Source organism: Glandiceps talaboti, chromosome 1, assembly GCF_964340395.1.
Source record: "Glandiceps talaboti chromosome 1, keGlaTala1.1, whole genome shotgun sequence".
In the NCBI taxonomy this organism is placed as follows: domain Eukaryota; kingdom Metazoa; phylum Hemichordata; class Enteropneusta; family Spengelidae; genus Glandiceps; species Glandiceps talaboti.
Window position 1 is genome coordinate 10,723,516 of NC_135549.1, and position 21,560 is coordinate 10,745,075.

General features: G+C 34.5%; 1 protein-coding gene across 3 annotated transcripts in view; it reads right to left on the minus strand.

The window, feature by feature from the left end:
• Window positions 1-20: 20 nt before the first annotated feature.
• Window positions 21-21,560, minus strand: part of LOC144441464 (protein bicaudal D homolog 1-like) — a 30,012-nt gene continuing 8,472 nt past the window's right edge. Inside the window, exons 2-5 of one of the 3 annotated variants that reach the window (XM_078131052.1) lie at window positions 11,500-11,841; window positions 9,248-11,110; window positions 5,882-5,944; window positions 21-5,603 (exon numbers count right to left, since the gene is read on the minus strand). In XM_078131052.1, coding sequence (XP_077987178.1) covers window positions 5,885-5,944; window positions 9,248-11,110; window positions 11,500-11,841 — 2,265 coding nt within the window. In that variant the 3' untranslated portion in view covers window positions 21-5,603; window positions 5,882-5,884. Of the gene's footprint in view, window positions 5,604-5,881; window positions 5,945-6,071; window positions 11,111-11,499; window positions 11,842-21,560 lie in introns of those variants that run through there. The other 2 variants (XM_078131060.1, XM_078131044.1) reach the window with 2 other exon arrangements.

The window sequence follows — 21,560 nt, forward strand, 5'->3', positions numbered from 1 at the left end:
TTCACTTTTATTTCTAAATATTGTCATGAATACAATTACCTTTGATTCAATTCAATGTACAAATTCTCTAAAAATCTGTAGCAAAGATAAAGCACTTTTGGAGTAACACGTCAGTCAGCTTTCCAAATAAAATCCCTACAAAATGTTCCCTGAATTTACCAACAACACGTCGCCATAAAATGCCAGCATCATAAAAAGCTTTGAAAATCCAGAAATGCTTTCTTTGTATTATTATGATAAGTTATCATAGATTAAAACCAATGCTTGATATACCATCTTATTGCTGAATAAATAGGAGTATACACTACATGCACATTGATTAAAAATATCAAGAAAAAAAAGTGAGAAAAGGTTACATCAACTCTAGCGTAAAATGTAAAAACTTAGTAAAGGAGATAGGGAAACAATAGGAGCACATTGCCTATCTGTTTTAATTCTTGTAACTTTGTATCCCTCTGATTGGGTTGGTGGTGTAAGTGTACATTATTATCCAATCACTTGTTTTAAGTGATTCTGCTCCAGTCCAAACAGAAAGCGACTTTCTTTTATGTAACACAGAAACCATTGCCTGGTACAAACTTATACTGCAGCTAAGTGTTGTCACAATTATTTCCAAAGCTAAGTTAGATTTATAAAATATTGCATAAAAAGAAAAAAATTTGTGCTTTTAACAGTCCTGTGAAAGAACGTACTCAACATCTCTGGATTCAGAGTTTGGCAGATCTTCAGATTCTGGTTTCTGGATCAGTATTTATGGTTTAACTGTAACTTCACTACCTCAATGTAATTGCATACACACACACTATAGACTGCATTCATTGAGTGGAATAGAGACTTACATTGTATTAAATCTCAAAGTGACTGCACACCATGTAACAGTACTACCCAACACAGAAATGAGGTGCATCATCACAGCGCCCTCACAGTCTTACAAGAGAAAACATGAAAACACGATGGGCAAAAGCCCTGGACATGAAAAAAGGACTTCCAACATCCCACTAAACTAGCAGTGAAGGTCTTCAATATTGCAAACCAAAGCATTATAAGTGTTGCTATGTTACAAATATAGCTGCAAAAAATACCAATATTCCATCACATCAAGTAAATGTGTGACAAGTTTCATTAAAATCCACATTTTGCGCATGTTTGGTAGGTATACAAAGTTTTAGATATAAATTTGAGTAAAAGTGTACATTCAGTGCATAGTAAGAAATGAAAAACTTTATCAATTGTTAACAGAATCCTGAAAAGTTTGCAGTTTAAAAAAAAAAAGGATTTCCAAACGTCTTGGCATCAGTGGTGAGTGTGTCACATTGTATGTTTCATACTAGGCATAAAATACAGAATAACTTATGAAATTAAAATACATTAAACAATATATTTGTTAAAAATCTAACATTGTGGTATTGTTGAAAATGGTATTGTTTTACATATTTTTTGTTTTGTAATGGCAATTTTGTCATATCGTACTATTGCTGAAACCTGATACTTTCTGTAGGAAACAGCTCTAGCAGCAACTTATAGAACTAAGTGTTCAAAGACACTCAATTACACTGGATGTATGACCAGGCAAATACCAGTAACATCACACAGGATCATCATGTCTTCTCTACATTATCACTCCGCCAAGCTGTAAATAAAGCTGTAGCCATGCCGATATTATTACAATCATTACCCATCGAAACAAAAAAAATGTGAAAACTTCTACATTGCCTTATTTATGTTATATTCCGTAAACGTTTGAAAGATTACACAAACTGGTAGTCTGAGAACCTACAATAAATTATATACAATTACATGTATTTATTGGCGATAGCACATACACACACACATATGGGTGGTTTAAATAATAAATGTCATAATTTGGCAAATAAAATGTCTATTATTTGTTGACCTAATATAATATATATATAGCACCAATACTAATAGGTAGGTAGAGACATTACTTGGGTTAACGTAACCATAGCAACATGCAGTCTTAATTAAGACAAAGCATGTGCAGAAAACGCCAATCATAAAAATATCAGCAATGCCGTAATTGTTACATATTTAATATTTTTTGAAATTTAAGAAAATGTGAAAACTAAAGAGAGCTAAATAATGTAATAACAGATCATAAAAAAGCATGGCTGCTTTGAAGAAAAGTTGAAAAATAGGAGAATTTCAAAATTATGGTACTTCAAATAAGGATTATTGCATGACTAGGCTAGGTGACTCGTGGTCAAGCTATTCATCAGTGAAGTATAAGAATGATTGTATAATATTTGTCTTTCACTTTTATCGATTGTTTCACGTGCTACATTTCATGTAGACTGTAAGATACGTCGTTTTGCTCCACCCTCGTGTGAGGGTGCCCTGTCACGGCATAGCTTACAGACTATTACTTCATGCAGACACACAATCCACATGAATTTTATCCACAGTACAATTTCTAGTAGTTGTATAGCCTCTTCAATTAAAGTAAAAAAAAGTGAAAGAAATGACGAAGCAGAGTTAAAAGAATCAGAATTAGGATAAAGATGAAGATTTAACAAAACATAATAATCAGTATGAATAATACCTATAATATCCATTTCAATATACTTTCAGTATTGTACATATATTTTGAATAACGACAAAAGAATGAACCTTCCACGCACAGAAGTGTGGTTCTGCTTTCTTCCAAGGAAACCATAACAATGCCAACAAGGGCATAAATGTGAGAAACATGATTTTCCACTCTTCTGTATCACTAGTATGACTCCAAGACACTCTACTTTCAAGATCAGTAGATGCATACTGAAGAGCGCCCTCTCTGGTAAATGAAGGCAATGTTTTCAACTTTGGAGAAAGTTCATTCCTTTGTCTAATTGTCTATGAAGAGCACACGTATATATCATCCATAAGCTCACAGGAAGAAGGAAACCAGTCTTTTCTCCTCTGATGCTTAGAAGGCACAAAGTTGACATTTTAGTGTAAATAACCATACTTTCTATATAATCACTACTAAACAATTATCCTGAGACTAATTTACAAGCCTCTATGCTATCTACAAAATTTTCTTAGATTGACAGTAAACTTTGCTTAGTTATACAGAGCTGGTATTATAGAGCCCATGACTAGCTGTGTAGTGCATCATGGCATACCCATTTCAGTTCCAACATAGTTACGCCATCAACCTCTGTTCATGCCGTAAATCTACATGAAAGTACCACACCAACACTGCCACCAAGTGGCAGAATTCAGTGAGGTTGTTACCTATCCCACCCATATACATATCTTATATAGTAGAATGACATGAATATTAATTTTATGTGAGGAATTGAGCGAATTTCGATACTTGCACTCAGTTTATAAACCAGTGTAGGTTAGTATTTCACTTAGCTGAAATCTGTATCACCTTGGTGTAGCATAGATGTTCTGAAAAAAAAATTATCCCTTGTTGTTTATACAATAGATTGACGTATACCATATCTGTTCACCCCCTAGGGTTTCTATTCAATAAATAACAATAAATTGTGAGATTTGTATATAGACTGCTTCAAACAAACGCCAATAATACATTCACGCCTATTCATCAGTGGGTTTAGTGAAATGGTTTCACATCCAGTTTCATTTCTGGTCTCCAGAAACAAGTCAAAACAAACTTGAATAGTTCATACTTTCATTACTTAAATACACATATCAGATAGATTTGGTGACTTTCATATAGACTGTGGTCCAATACAGTGGACGTTGTCATTTTTTCCAATACACTGGTATAGTAGAAACTAGCACAATATCGTTTTAGTCTGTAAGGTGTGCCGTGATAGGACACCTTCACATCGGTCAACTCCTCGACTGGAATGACACGGCGTGTCGTACAGTCTAAAAATTGTTGTGTTCTGATGTGAACCTTCAAATCGGTCAACTTTATACACAATCTGTATTTCCAGTAAATACAGATCTTATTCTCATAATTATACCGTCAGTCAGAACATTTCCATATATATGCCAATATTGGCATACTAGTATATAAAATGAAAAACACAACAAGATTATCATAGTGGTTGTTTCTAACTAGACAGTGTTTTTTACTTTGCTGAAAAGAATCTCACTTCATTCAACGTGTTGTTGGATAAACAAATAATGGTAATACGTCACACTGTAGCACTGTATACAAGTCTGGAAAAATTCATCAGAACTGCAGAATTAAAGTGATAGAAATCATAAAGTATGGAAGGACTTTTCACAGAGATCAAACAAATTTATGTCATATTTGTGATCAATTCAATGTGAATGCCTCGACCAAGTTTACGTTTCATCAGTAGAACTGCTCGACTTTCTGGTTATACATAACCGATACGTTTACTGTATACTTGTGGTAAATAACCATGCCAATCCAAAGCTACAGCTCTCAGACTCTCCACAAAATGTCTGGTCACTCTTGACCAAAGCAGATATGCAGAGGGTGGAATTTGATGGTCCCATAAAAACCATGTCAGTTCTTTATATGATAGTTGACAGTGATAAGGCAACCATCTACATGTATATCTCCATCCCTGTACATGTAGTTACATGTGACTATACTGTCAACACTCTTTATTTGTTGCCAGTCTAACACCACATGTGTAAATATTGTCGCCTGCATAAAAGCAGTTTGGATGAGTGATGGAATACAGTAGATAATCATCACATCATGTCCAGTTATTTTCACAGTCAGGATCTGTTAGTCTTACAGGACCGACTGTTTGTATCAGAATCCTTTCTTGGATATTATCTGGAAAGGTTTCCCACATTATTAGTTATAGTCCAATTCACCCCATTGTTAGTGCAATGTCATGGTAGCATAAATAGAAGATTTCTACAATGAGGTAGGCCAGTTTAGTGAACATCTACTAGGTACAGACACATGTAGTTTGCCTTCACACACTGACACTTTGACCATCAAATTAAAATACAAGTATATACAGGATTATCTAAAAAAAGAAAAAAAATTATCTAAAAGACTGTAGGCACTTGAGTAAGTTTCTAATTCTAGCATGAGGGGAAAATGTGCTCTTTCTCTCACTCTCTTTAACACATGAATACACTGTAATTCACGCAAAACATGATCGAGAGTACATCTTTCAGGGAAAAGTCATTTCCCCATTGTACTCTACAGTTGATGCCAACTTATAGTACACATATATAGGAGTACATGTATAACACAACACAGTGGTTGATTTAACTAGAATAGGACACAGACAAATTAATCACAGACTATGACATAAACATAACAAAATATCTTTAAACAAGGAAACCTGTAGGAAGTTTTTCATTTGGTCAAACTTCTATATTGAAATTTTCAATTGTTATCACTTATTTATGGGAGTGATACACATACTACAGGGGTGTTGTTGATTATGATAGTTGATTGCACTTTAATAGCATGCATGAACCCACCACACAGCCTATATATGTAGCAGTGGCCTTACACAATGTCAGACACTTATACACAGTATGACAGCACTTTTACACTTGACAATGAGGTATATGATGGTCGATGTGACAGTCCACTCATGGTTTCTCTTTCCCAGACAGATTATGTTATCGACATCTGACTGCAGTCGTAAAGTTTGCAGCTCATGGGGGAACCTCTAGTTCTGTCAAGAAAGATGAAAGCAAATAATGACAACATGATCATGATGAAAGAAAGAAAGGCAAGCAGCTAGCACATATTGAAGCTGAATTGGACATAACATGCACATGCTAAAGATGGATTGGTTCACTCCAACCATCTTGGCATCGGACGTGACTCAAGTTTGAAGTCGAGTAGCAGAAATATGGAAGTACATGCAGCCTGACGAAACAAAGAACACAAAAATGAACAAAATCGAACAAAAAAAACCACAAAAGGATAAACAAGGAAAGAGGGATTTACCACTTAAGAGGAAGGTTGCTGTCGTCCCGGTTGAGACTGGCCATGTTTTCTCTGACCACCAGGCTGTGACATAAAATTAAAATGTTTATTTTAAGCGAATGAAACAGTCAATAAAGACGACTGTGAGACATCTTACTTATTACCAAATTAGTGATTTATTGTCACAAAATTCAATCTTACTCACACCATATTTACCCATTAAATTAGATTTGCTGTTAATAAACTTGTCTCTGATTAACATACTGTGTTTCTCTGTGTAGAGGGATAGTTTTAATAAGTGAAGTACATGCAGTGTGACAAACACCACCCAAAATACCCACTGGTTCAGAATTTACAAGTAGTACATTTTAGTATGTGTCACTTCAGAATAGTGACTTCCAAAAAAAGTCTTTTAAAATGTTCTCACTCTTGACTGAAATGTTAAAACTATCTTTAAAGCATGTACACTGAGTAAAAAACTCACCCTTAAAAAAAATGTCTATTCAACTAATACTACTAAACCATAGCTTTATTACACTTTCCCTTTATCTAGGAAAAAACAGTACTGGCACTAATATGCTATTTTGGAGTAAATTGTTCAAGTTCATGTATAACTTGTCAAGAGATTCAATAATAAATGTTACTTCAAAATAGTCTCTCCTCCCCAAGTTCACTGAATTATCACCATGTGGATATACAGTTTCAATTTACAACTTTGGTGATATTTTACCCCAAATGACTGCTTTTCTCAAGCTAGTACTAGTCTCAAAGTACTGAAAAGTTTCATCACTATTTTGTGAGAACATAAAAATTCAACTATTCTCTGCCCTCGTTTTGATAGAATATGCCCAGAAATTTGCATTTTATCATTTAATTTGGTCCAATGGTCATTCTGTACATCTAAAAGGAATAAATGTAACGCCGTCACTAAAATAAGGCACTATTTCATACCACTGTACACCATTATAGTAAGTTACTATGGAAACCAAACTATAAATAAACCCTTTTTTAGTTAAAAAATTTGTGATATCAGTACTGTGTGTAATCAGCTGCATTACTTGTTATACTAACGCTACTGATATATTACTTGCATTAAAATATTGACTAAAATCTCTTAAGTACTGAAGTCAATTTGAGGTAGATTTAGAATTTACTGTATAATTATCTCTCCATTATTTACAAATTTGGCAGTTTTTGCCTAGAATCACGTTAATTTGTCATGTCTCTCCCAGTTGCTTAGTGTAGCCCAAATTTCTGTAGGCATGCTAGGAGTAGAAACTATACATGCATTCCCCCATACCTGTTGCCAACTACTCCTGATCAGTGTAACAATCAAATCTACTGCTGTGAATTATTAATATTCACTGCACTGAAAAGTTTAGTGAGTAACACCCAACAGTTGCAAGACTCTTAGCATCCTAAACATTTTTAGGACACTTTGTGTTAATATACTTGGATAAAGATGAATCAGAATGGCATAATTATTATATTTCTGTACCAAATATTATGCATCTGGTTGTTTGCTGCAACAACCCAACTAATTCATTATGTGACAAAACGTGCTCTATTGTAATACACATGGGTATCTAAATTTGATAAACTGAATTTCTGTACATCCCTCATTGATAATTTTACTCCTTAGTTTTCAGTCTTGTGAGTTGTATCTAACATGACAAGTTCTGTCCTTTGAATAATCATCTTGACACGTCAGTCATTAGACCAGCATTTTAAATCTCTACTCAAATACAGAAATGTGATACGAATGCCATTCTCACTCATTTAGTCTCTTACAGGTGATCTGTGCAAAGCATGAACAGTCTGTTATACTAGTGGCAGCACTAAGGGATTTCCTTTTTTTCAAACAAGTGCAAGCTTTTATAGGTGCATCAAACGCCACTTCACACTTTGGAGGGGGGGAGTTAACATGCTGCACATCATTGCATATAGGGTTGATAAGCTCGACTTATAAAGTTATAAACATTACATATATAGACTATATATAGTAAGTTAGACCCAAAGAAAGACACATGCAACACATATATAAACCTTACAACCAAAAGTTGTGAAGGAACAAATCATTCACCATGTTGGGGAATACACACAAGGTTTAACAACACAGGGAATACGTGTTTTCTATAGACTTCTAAACTTCAGGCTGGAAGCCTAACTGTATGATATTACACACAATATAGGCATCACTCATCTAAAGTGACATGGTAAATGCATGTTTTGACTGGCAGTATAAATACATACATGAATTTTTCAAATATCATATACATATCATATTAATAATTTGCATTTGTAATGTCTTGCCCATCAAAACTGTATGACTTAACAATACGTTACAGTGTAGTTTTCACATTTTGATTATTACATTTTTTCTTGATACAAGGATAAAAGTTAAATAATACAGTATTGCTTGCATGTTATGTTTTCCAGTGATTGGATGACTAAATTGGAAATGCTGAATCTGGTATTGCAAATTTTTTAGATTTTTTGCTTGATCTTCAAATCTGACTTGACCATCTGTTTTCACGTCTGTTCTTTTTGATAGTGCTGTAGAATGTGATTCTCTTAGCATCCATGAAGGACACACACATACATGCACAACTAAGGAGGTAGATGTATTTATATAAACAGGTCTTTGCATTTGATCTTTTCTATAAATATTGATACATTACTTGATAGAATTGCATGTTTATATGTTATGTAAACATTAACTGTATTGGATGAAACATAATAAGATTTCATGCTACTTTTTTTTTTTTTTTTTAATTTTAATCAATTCGCTGTCCACTACACTGTAAATATTGTAACAGGTATGACTTTGGTTAAACACAGACTCATCAATGCTGATCAAGAAAATTTATCTGTAAATGCTATGTAAACTTAACTTTTCAAAGAAGCATTTGAAAAATGATCAACATTACTATTCACATTAGGTGAGTGATTCCAACCTGCCAACCCAACTGGTCGAGTTTATTTTTGAACAGCCCAACAGAGAATCTTATCAATGTGGACTTGATCAGTTTGTATGTCGTGTTGTGGGAAGATGACATGTTTGTATTTGTTAATGTATTAGCTTGATTGTTAAAAGCAATTTTGCTTTGACCTTTCTCATTTTTGCAAATAAACTTGAAAATGATTGTGATCATAATTCATATGAACTTTCCATAATGAAAAAATATCATACATGTACATGTACATGAGCAACACATATCAGATGCAGCAATGATGCTTGTAACAATCAGCGTTAAAACTATTTTTCTACAGCCAGTAAATAAATAAAGAGTCTGACTCTTAGTGATGGGATTCATATCTGGAAAGTTTTTCAGCTAAAGCTCTATGATCAACAGGAATGCTATAGCCATGATAGTATTCACTCACTCGTGATGCTTTCTGCCTTCGTCCTCCTGAACGCCTGTGTGTCTGTCTCTCGTTATTTATTTCAAGGTCTTCCAGACGTTGTGTAAGAGCTAATTTCTGCTGAATTGCCATCCTGAGAAGAGAGTTCAGTGTTTTTCTCTCCTCCTCAGCTGCTGAAACTTTCCTCTGCATCTCATCCAGCTGAGTGACATAGTCATCACAACGTGCGGCAAACATTGCACGAAGACTCGCAAATGTTGCTGCATCTTCTTTGAGAGCTTTGAGTTCATTGCGTAGTTTCATCATGGTTTCGGCTACAATGCATTTTTCATTCTCGTATTTACTCTTGAGATTTGCCAAAGCTACTTCTGCAGTGGTCTTGTTGGCCTTGAGAACAGTGCGTAAAGTAGTAATCTGTTCTCGTTTTGTTGAAAGGAGGGATTTCAATTTGATGACCTGATCCTGCAGGTCTTCATTCTCGGCTGCACTACCGTCAAGCCGCCTCTGTTTGGATGACTGAACAGTGTGATCCACAGCACGTTTTAAGTATTTGATTTGATCTCTTATTGTGGATAACAGATTAAAGCATGTCAGTGGATCTGTTTGACTAGTGTTGCCATTAGTGCCATTCTGTTCACTGGCTTTAATTTTACCTCCTGCAAATTCTTTAGCACTTGCTTCCAGCATGGCTTCATCAATATCTTTGGAGTTTCTGTCGGCATTCCTCCTTTCTTTGCGACTCATACCGCTCCTGTCATTTGTGTTTGTCGAGGCCATATCTCGTAATCTGCTTGCAATTTGTGTACGGAATCCCTCTCTGCGACTCAAACGTGTTGCTTTAAAGTGTTCCAGCATAACTTTATTTGGAGTTTCTCCATTCATGGTACACATGTGATGATACAGTTGAGCGAGATCCTCGCTAACACTTATCAACTCGTCACGTGTACAGTTCAAGTTACCCTGGCTTTCACCAAGCGCCTCATTCATTTCTTTCAATTTTAGTTCTAAGTCTTTCACAACATCGTTCTGTTTTCTACTCTGGTCATTCAGGAGACCCATTTCAGTTTGCATATCACTGTATAGCTTGGTGGGAATTTCTTGTTGTTCATGACCCATTCTGTCTTGGTATGATTGCAGTTCTGCCTGCTGTGACTTCACTCTAGTCGCAGCTGCTAAGAACCGCTTCTCATATCTCCCAACCTCTTTCTTGAGTCTTGCAATTTCCCTTTCTTTATCATTTGCATCGAACACTGCACCACGTTCCTCATCTTCACTTTCACCACCGTCTTGGTCAAAGTCATCGAGAACCTGTTGGTCAACCACAGCTGTTAGCTGACTCACTCTCTTACTTTGTTCTGAGAGGGCGCCCTTTGTGTTCTGTAGCTCTTGGTGGGATTCCTGCAGATTCTTTGAGAGTTCAGATTTTTCATTCTTTAGAGCGGCAAGCTGCTCCTCTAACTTCCTCACTTCAGTCATGCGTAGCTCACTAAATAGATCTGAGACTGTTGAGGGAGCAGGTTCTGGCGATCCTTCAGATGGCAATGAGGCACGGAATTCATATTCCATTCTGCGTAGGATAGGATGGTCAGGTGAGCTACATTCTTCTCTGTCCAACTGTAATCTGTCTGTACTACTTTCTAGATCCTCATTGAAAGCTTCCAGCTCAGATATAATTCTACCATCCAATTCTTTTTTGAGTGCATGTTTCTGTTCACGCTCATGTTCTAGAGCAATTAAGGCCTCTTCAGTTTGCTTCTCGGCAATTTCCTTCAATTTGCCGAGGTCTTCTAGTTGTGAATTCAGGTATTCTACCTCTTCATTCATTCTTTTAATTTCATGTTTCATGGCTTCAAACTCCACTTGGGATGATTTCAAGCCTGAGATCTGGAGAAAGGTAAATACACAAAGTAAGGTCACAGAGCCAACAAAATGTTCCGCCTCCTCTAAATTCTTTGCAAACATAGAATGACAACAGTTTTTTGTCCTGAGTATCAATTTATCCACAGATGCAGGTACACCACAATACACTCTCAATTTATCATAACAGATCAACAATTACAAATTACATATATTGAAACTAGGTCTGCACTATGACACAAAAAACACATAAACTTGTGTACAATCAGTTGTCATACAGAATCAATCCCAGAGACTTGGCTATCTGGATTGAAATGTTGTTCACCAGAACATACATTTTGTATACATGTATATATACTGTCAAGCCAGTAGCCATGTGTCTGGGCTAAACAGAATCATTGTTAGGTTGGTTTTACCTGTTTCTGTAGCTGTATGTTTTCTTCCTCAAGTTCACTGTAATCTTGAAGTAATCTTGTTTCTCGGAACTTGTACTCCCTTAGTTCCTCTTTGAGGTGTTTCCTCTGTGCAGCTACCTTTTCACTAGACTCACACAATTCAGTGTTCCTAGTGTGCAATTTCTCATTTTCTGATGTAGTCCTATCTAAAACGTGCCGACAATGTTTGATTTCATTTTCTAAGTCAGTGATTCTTTCCAGTAGATCAGCTTCCCGTGTCGCCGTTTCTTGTAATAGAGTTTCTTCATGGTTTACTTCAAATTCAGATTTCTTTTTCTGACTTTGTTCTACTTTATCAAGTGCCTGTCAAATGTAAACACAAAGGGAAAAGGTTACAAAGTATTCACAGTCAATCAGTCATTTCATTTATTACATCAGTCTCTCTATGTCCCCATTTGGGTATACCCCTATTGGGTCTGTTTTGGCTTTGCTGTCAACACATAGAAATGCAGGCAAAACTGTTACAACATGAGGCTATGGATGACAAAGAGAGATACAATGTACAACATATAGCCATGTTAGTTAACCCATGATTCAGTAAGATTAGCCATGACAGACCATTTCTCACTCTCAATTCAGGATTGAAGTTGGTGTAAGGAATTCTCAGTAAAGCTATAATAAAAGAACAAAGGACAATGGTGGTATTTGCTGAATGGGCAATCAAGACATATTCAGACACTATGATGAATGATACCGGTAATATATGTTAACTATGACATTAATTTCACTCTCTTGGAGTGCCTTTCTTTTAGGTCAATCTCTCATTCTTACTGTAAAACTATTCTCTGTGGGTTTAGTGTCAAGATATACGTCTTCAACCCTTCCTTGACAGACAACTGTGTACAATGTACCTTTGCACTTAGTTTGGATACCAACTGTGGTACTGAGTGGACATTTAATGGTAACGGTACTGTACAGGAACTAGACTACTTTGCATTTTCATACACAAGAATAATGACAAGTTATTAACTTACATGTATTGCCCTCTTTTTGACACAAGGATATTGAAATGTATTTGTACAGGCATTAGAAAAACAAATACTGTCCTATGGGCACATGAGTAACTCCATACTCCTGGCCTCAAATTAGCAGTAGTGCATGGACACACAGGCAGTAATATGTCTAGACTACCATATTAGCACCATTCCTGTGACTACTATTGTATGAAGACTAACACATTTTAAACTGACACAAGGTGATTTCATAAACCTTACTGGAGTGAAAATACTTACATAAAACCTCAATTATACTATAGTATTATACTAAGTATAATACATGCCTTCTATGACATTACATTGCAATTGCCTTCTGCTTTTGTCAGAGTAGCTGATTGTCTAGTATGAATTCCTGGACATTTTTTGATATGTATAAAACCTTACGTCATCGGATCATTTTTATGTTATCTCTTAATATCAGGTTTGAGTTCAGTCAATTGCAAATGATAGTTACATATCCTTCATATAGGTAGAATACTATACATGTATGAGTGACTTTTAAATATGCAGTATGGAATCCAAACTTGTGTTGTGCACCTTTAATTTAAGAGTCATGGTAGTCTACTACATAATGGAAATCAAAAAGAAAACTGTTACATGCAGCTGAAACAGTTCACTTGGCTAAAGAATCATGAATGTTTATATTGATCATCTAATACACATGCATGTTTCATGATTTCCATGAGGCAACATTGGATCACTGCACAAACAATGAATGTCAGATTCAATAGGTGTTTCTCGGCAATCATGCAAAATTTAAGTGTTGTGAAATCATATAATGACTCTTCAAAAGCCAAAGTTTACAAAAATGTCTTTAATTTAAATTACTCTAGTGGTGTTCCCTTTGAACTCATGATTTCATCAACCCATCAACATTCCCATTACATACATATGTCAGCTATAGTAAACTAGATAGCTTTTTGAAAGTTTCTTGTAAAATACTATGCTACCAGTCAAAACTGCTACTTTGTTTTCCATATGAAAAGGATGTATAGCCTAAAATTGATGAAAATGTATGCAGGAACATGGAATGGAAATATTTACTCAACCATGAGAATAATGCCTGGCAGTTTTACACTCTGTTAGAAATTTGAATGAAATCTGATAGTGTAACTTAATCTTAGCTTTAATGCACTTCTCTGTTATCATTTACTCAATTTTCTCCAACTTGCTTGCCATAGGAGACTGATTTATAATATCATTACCGTGTATCCTAAACAAGAAAATCATCATCACTGTTGCAGCGCTGCAACAAAACAGCTGAATATTCCATGAAGTATTGCTTTGAGCCTCAAAGTGTATATTTTCATATTCAATGTGATTCATATGTCATGTAAATAGCTTAAGATTGTAATATAATGCATTGGGTAAATAAAACATGTACCCCCCCCCCCCCCCCCCCCCCCCCCGTATATGTAAAATTCCATATCAACACAATATTCATTGAAATAAATAAAATATGTATTTATTACTGCAGACTGATAAGAAGTAACACTGAATATGATTCATTACTTGCAAGCTGCTATTTCACTAAAATCAGACGCAATTTATTACATGTTATAGTTAGGTCATTCACACAGCAATAAGGTGCCAAAGGAATGAATTTCAGTTTGCTGAAAGACATCTGTAGCTGTGTATATGTTTGATTCAATGCATGTATAGAGGTCACTTCAGTAAACTCAACACCCAGTGTTCTGACCTCCTGAGTCACCCCTCTTACCCTGGTACAATTTACAATATTATTAGCCTTATTTTATACTAGTGACTGATTCAACAACAAATATTATTGTATCTAGAGATGATGAAACATTTACAATTATAGCATTCAAATTCAGTGTCTGAGCTAATAACACCTTAATTTTCTTGTTTTGGGGTATCATTGGAAATCAATGTACGTATACATTAGTTTATTTTGTGTCTTTGAGGGCTTTATTATCAGAAATCAATGAATGTGTGCATTAGTTTATTTTTATCATCCATTTAATTAACAAATTGACACAATGACAGACCCACTAAAGTCCATTAACTGTAACATTCAAGATTTAATACCATAGTATGAATCACTGATTGTAAATTTATGCAAATCAATGAAATATTCCAAAAGACATTTACATAGCATTCAATTAGATATTATTCCCCTATATTTTCCTTCGTTCAGCAAGGAACATATGAGTGACCTAATGCCGACTCGTAGCGACAAACCCTTAGGTCTTCAGTATTTATCAGCTGAATGAAGTAAAATATAGGGGAGTAACATAATTATACCTCCTCCTCATGCATAGTTTATGAAAAATATGGGACAATACTGGTGATTTGGAACGTTTTGACTCATATTTGGAACACCACAAAATCAATGATGTAGACACAGGTAGTCATGATGTAAAACAACCTGGGTATATACATGCAATCCATATTTTCTGTTCAAAGACCATAACTTGGCCTGAATATGGTATAAAATAATCATTATACATGTATATAGTCACACCATTAATACAACTTACATGTACAAGCACTGGATGACATGACATGACATAATATTATGTAAATTCATCTTTTTCCCTCCAAAAATCAATTAGTACTAATGGTGTGATAGAAACAAATCTACACATAATTTGTTACATTTCCTCTGTCATTTAGAGATTGACCTTATGGCCCTGGTAAAATTATTTATCAAAATCATTTCATTTCCTTTAGATAGATTACAAGTTGGTAATAAATCATTAATCACACCCTCAAAGGATATTTAATGTGTAAATACACTATCAATAATTTTGTGTATACATTGTCAATTCTAGGGTCTTGCACACCCATCAAGGGAACTTACAACTGAAAAAATATCAAACAATTATCGACATTATTGAAAACAGTTTTCAACTTAAAACAAAGAGGGGCTTGAAATATTTAAAAATTTTGAAGCAGGAAGACGGGGAAAATAGAGACATATTTTAGGTTGAAATATGATATGCAAAATCAGTGACAAGCATACATGTACCTACATGTGTACTGTTAGTACATTCACTATTACATGTAAAGATGTCAAAATGCTAGAACGGATACATGGATGACATAATAATATACAACTGCTATGTTTAGCACATCAAGGTGCATCCTTCCTTGAGAGATATCTCATACTGTTTTCTTAAATTAACCCTACAACCTTTACACAGACATTGCGCCATGCTGTGTCTTTTTTCATTCCTGAGGTTAATAACTGGACACCCTGGGTTGATGGCTTTTAGCTGACCTAATAAGTTATAGTGTTTGATATACATGTACGTGAGCACATTGTTAGATTGTTGATCCAAATCAAGGGATACTGTCTGCACTATGTCAATGCACAAGTAGGGATCTATACCAGACATGACATATGTGGCTGACATAAACAGCAAACTTTAATTTGATGCAATATTCTAGCATACAAACTTTTGAAGAGTTTACACTCAACTTTGTAGTGTCATTTCAATTGTGTCATTTTCAAGGTAACTCTACAATCTTTTCACCTGCAAATCAATACAAATACTGTATTTTGTTGTCTCCAAATTGATACTCTCAATTCATAGCCGGCCAAGTACAGAATAATTGCACAATTAGTTGCTTAAACCATTTATTAAACACTGTAGCTACATGTACAAGTACAAGAAGGAGTACATACACTTCTATGAATTGACTCTTGGCTCACTGTGTTTTGTTGATATTACCATACATAGTTTCCTCTCCACTGTCTATGGTATCACATGAATACCTTGTATATGCCCTGTAACACCCAACTACATGTACATTAGTAGTAGCTTTGCTGTTAGCTTTATCCATATTGTCTGGAGGGTATACGCTAATAATGCAATTTATCAACTAGATAACGCCCCCACTTTCCATCAGATTTGAAGAACGAGAGAATCCTCCATGACCTTGGGTGATTTATTTTGTAATATCCAACTTCAAGTTGAAATCAGTTGACCAGAGTCATTCAGTGCTGAGTGAAGTGAAACAAGTGAACATCTAGTGCACAACTGAAAATTTACAAGTGTAAATCTTACAAGTGAAGAAAACAGGCTGAAACGTGTTCATCTAACTATAAAAAATTACTGTCAAACTGCTAATGATATGTTTACTAATGTTTGGATATTTTTATCATCCTTTCTCCTTGTCAGTTAAAATAACGACCAGAGAGAACATCTTTTCATCTGACATAGAAAACAGTTATCAACTATTACAATTTTTTAATAAACCTGTCTAGTAATCTAAAGTGTTTGTTTTGGATCAATATTCTAGGCTTCCACAAATTTAGTATTCTTGAAAGATAACAGTACATGTAGTTTTCTTGGAGTCACTAACACAAAGTATCATGGTAGGCTACCTGCCTGTAAACAAACTGCCCCAGTGATAGTTTATAAAATTCTTATGATTACATTATTTATCATAATACTGTTTTTATCAAAATGTGGTTAAATAATCTACTATGTGCTGTAAAAAAAATCAATAATAATGATTTGAGAATTATTATTATCTCTGTCTCTCATGTACACATGTAACAAGTAGATTTGAAGACAGACACTCTGATTGTCTAATTGAGGCAGCAAGCTACTGAAGACAAATAAAGCACACCTAAATATACCAGCAGTACATCACCAGTACATTTCAATATAAACCTATTAGAAGTTTTATAATATTTTCAGTCAAGTATATTTGCCACGTTCCTTGAGAATACTGTGACTGATTTAGCATTAAACACTGATATAGTCAAAATTGTGAAATTATATGAAATATAAACTTAGATTCTGAAATGTATACAAACATTTGATTTTGTATTATGAATGAGATAGTATTATATTATCTGTATCCGAGTTCTATCAATATTTCATTTTAGGGAATTATATTTCAAATATCCCAACAACTAAATCTTGAGAATTTACTAAGAAGGAATTAGGTTAACAATAATATGGAATTACTGTTTACATAAATGGTATTGAATCTTCAATATGTTATTCAGATAAGAAATTTAACCCAAAGTTGCAACTAACACTACTACATTTGTATTATATTACACTAAATGTATATATTGCTCAATAGTTTGAGTACTACCTACATGTAATAGAGAGTTGGGTAGGTAGCACTTACAAGAATGACAAGACAACAAATGGCGTCTCGTCGCCATCTTGTTCTTATTATGACACTTCTGAGACTCGTGATTATTACAACAATTTCCCAGTGATGAATTTCGCAAATATATATGTATGCTCTAGTATTTCACTGAGAATCTGACTGCTTTCTTGCCAAAAAAATATTTGCTGACAAAGACTCTCTTTTGCAAGTTTTGATGACACACAGCATAAAACAGGGACATTGTCATTGTTTTTTCTCACCAGCCCTGCTTTAATATATCTACTCTGGAAGTGGAATAAGGAGCAGATTGACCATGCTGTGTGTACTGATACAGACAGCAAACTTCAATATCTAACCCTCCAGTGATTTCTGTTTCAATCTGCAGTAATTTGATTTTGTTGATGTGAGTCGCCGTGGAGACTCCAACATGCCGTATCAGATGATTTAGCCTAAAGACCAATTTGAGATCTATTTGTACTATGTTGAGTATGCTGACATTCCACTCTCTAGTTCACGCTAGATGAACCATAGTTTTAACTGACAAAATATCTATAACTAGTCTATACAGCTTCCTCTCCCTAACATCTCAATTAATCTTTCCTCCTACATGTAGGTCATTTTATTTTAAAGATATCAAACTTACTGTTTCCTCTTTTTAAAATCTCTCCATAATTTCATTCTCAGTCACTTTCCACCAGATCAGCCATCTTTATGACTACATATCTATGAATTTCATATAGTATGAACAGTTTCCCCTTCCTATTATCACTACATACTTTCTTCCTTAATCATATTCCACCATAGATCTCAAACTGAAATTACATGTAAGTTTGGGTTTATAGATTATATTACTCCAGGAAGGAAATGTTAGCCATTCTTGTGATTTGACTTCTGCAATATGTTTGATGACCTCTTATCCGTGTATATGACTTGGGGGTCGATATTACTAATATCACACAGCAATGGACTAATTTAATAATACTTTATGATATTGAAACAACATAATGCATGACAGTGGAGTTGAGTCATCTATGATACTAGACAAATATAGACTGACCCAACAAATTCGTCTATCTTGACTATAACTATATAATGTCACAATGACAGAATTGTGATATAGTTATCATCTTGAGAACTGAAATACATTTTATGTATGGATATTTACATCTCATGTATAAATCTGTTAGCAAACTATATATTTTCAGATGCTTGGCAGCTACTAGTACAAGTTGATATCTCCAGTAGAACATCTGAGCAACCTCGTTGTGTGTAGAAGTTTGAACTTATGAAGCAGTGTCAGATTTTTCATGGTATGATATGAGTTACATGTACACGGAGAGAGCTTTTACAGTAAGACCATTTGGAGGTGATGTAGTGTACATGATTCTCAAGATATGACAACTGTGTATCACATGCAACAATAAATAATTTTGGACCCTGGGTTCATCTTAAACACAAAATATTGTTACTCAGTCAGTTTCAAAGAATGATCTGTGTATTACTATAATATTAGTCTAGATACTGCTATCCTTCATCAAATCTCAACAATACCATTTTGGCATCCAGACTAGTGTATTACATGTACATGTATATGATTAATATAGGTGAAAACAACAATCAATCAACTGATGATCCAAAAACATACCACCTTAGATTAGGATAATGTTCCATCTGTGATTCTCCTAAAAGTCAAACCTATCTGTGCTCACAGGGTCATCTGCATTCCATACAGATTCAATCAGAGTGAATGGCTTATATAGGACATATGTCTACAGAGACACAGTTCAGCATAGTGCATTCCATACAGATTCAACCAGAGTGAATGACTTGTATAGGACATATGTCTATAGAGACACAGTTCAGGGACAGATGGAAAAGAAGTTGTCACTGAGGTTTTGCTGACATGTCATGATGATGAGACACAGATTTCACGGATTATACAAATGTATTTGGAAGGTTTTTCACTTTTTTTTTTATCACATCCAGAAACTCTCTCCCCTTGTTCATACACATGTACAAGAATATACTTGCATAGATGCTTGGTAAAAGTTGTAGGTATCAGCTAACAATTAACAAGTGACTGACAATACATGTACCTTTATACTATTCTTTACAAGGCCAACTGATTTGTATGCATAGCAATAAAGTGACCTATTCTATACTATAGTTCAAATTTAGTTCAAGGATGATGTTCTCCTTGCCTGGATACATTTTACTTGACAACTTACATTTCAATTTCAGATTTCATACTGAGTTATTTGACTTTTGTGTAATATTTTTCTGTAGTCATTGATTTCACTCTACATGGATAATTACTTGTTTCCATACTACCATAGTCAGCATGCAATCATGCACATGATTAAATTTGCCAAGTTTCGATCAATTGTGCATGTTTGCATGTACACGTAACTTATAAATCTATAAATCTGCAAGAATAACTGAAGTATAACAAAATAACTACTTCCCAAATGATAATATTTTAGATAAGTTATTTTTACGTGTAGATTTTTATTATTATAGTTACACATTCCACAAAAAAACATATCTTGGAATTATGATTTACATAAATTCAATATTAACCATCACATAGGCAACAGCAGAAAGATATATCAGGATATGTATACACAAGAACTTCATATCTGAAGTCACAAATCATATTTAATACTATTCATATTTGCCTGTTTTACTTGTAAGCCTTTAAGTGGTGTTACATATGATAAACTTGTAATCACCCTGGCCCTATGTCATACATAATTCTGTTGATAAATGTCATTTCTGAGTACTTGACATATTAAAGAGCATACCAAATACAGCCTACCATTGTTATTGGTATATCACATTTACATATTTATGCCATTAAGTATTACATATCACACTTTGTTGCAAGAGATATTTGCATTAATACTATGATATCAATTGCTAGTAATTTTACTGATGAAACTTGATGTCACCATCTGCTAATACTTATTGGTACAGTAGTTTACTTTATACATTATGTACGACAAGTATATTGTATATGGTTTCACGTCATTAAAAGTAAAAAATGTCAAACATTTTTTGGGTACAAAAAAGGAAAGCAATATTAAAATAAACATAATATGACAGAATCCTGTGACATGCAAGTGCAAGTGGGGCATACTCGAGGTATTTGCACTAGTGCTTGTAGTGTTCTTTGCAACCGTACATTCATGAGTAAAAATGCATCAGAAAACATTAAGCACGAGTGCAAATACACCAAGTACTGAGGATTATTATGGATTTACCTGTAACTCATATTTTGCCTTTTGCAATCCACAGACTTTAAGCTCGTCCATACTACAAAATCTGATCAGGATCCAGTTTGATTTACCTGTCCATACTTCTAGTTAATTCGTATCTCATTCAAATTTAATTAGTTAGGCTTGGTGTGGACAAGTGTGTACTATAGTGAATTAGTTAAAATTGATAATAAGTAATCCGAATCGAAGCTGGTACATGTGTGGACAGGTACGCTAATGTATTTTGAATAGACTAAATCTTTAAATTTTTTAGTGTGGACGGAAAGTGAATACGACGCAGATTAAAGTGATCTGGATCTGTTTAATTCAGATTGGATCCAGATCAGATATGGACACTGACAGGGCTTTTGTATACTGGTTACAACTATATGTTACTACCTATTTGTGTGCGTTGGTGTTATCCAAATTCCATAACATGTATATGAACAGTTTGAAGGATATATAAGACAGTGGAAATATTTCTAAAATTTCTGTTCTGTAAATTAGTTGATATACTATCTGTATCTGATCTAATCAAATTTCTCTGAAATCTGATACATGTCATTTGCTATGGTTCATGTACCTGTTTGTGTTCTATCTATGGTTATCTGTCTGAACCTACCTACATTTGTACCTACATACTGATCATGTCTTGCAGTAATTACCTTGC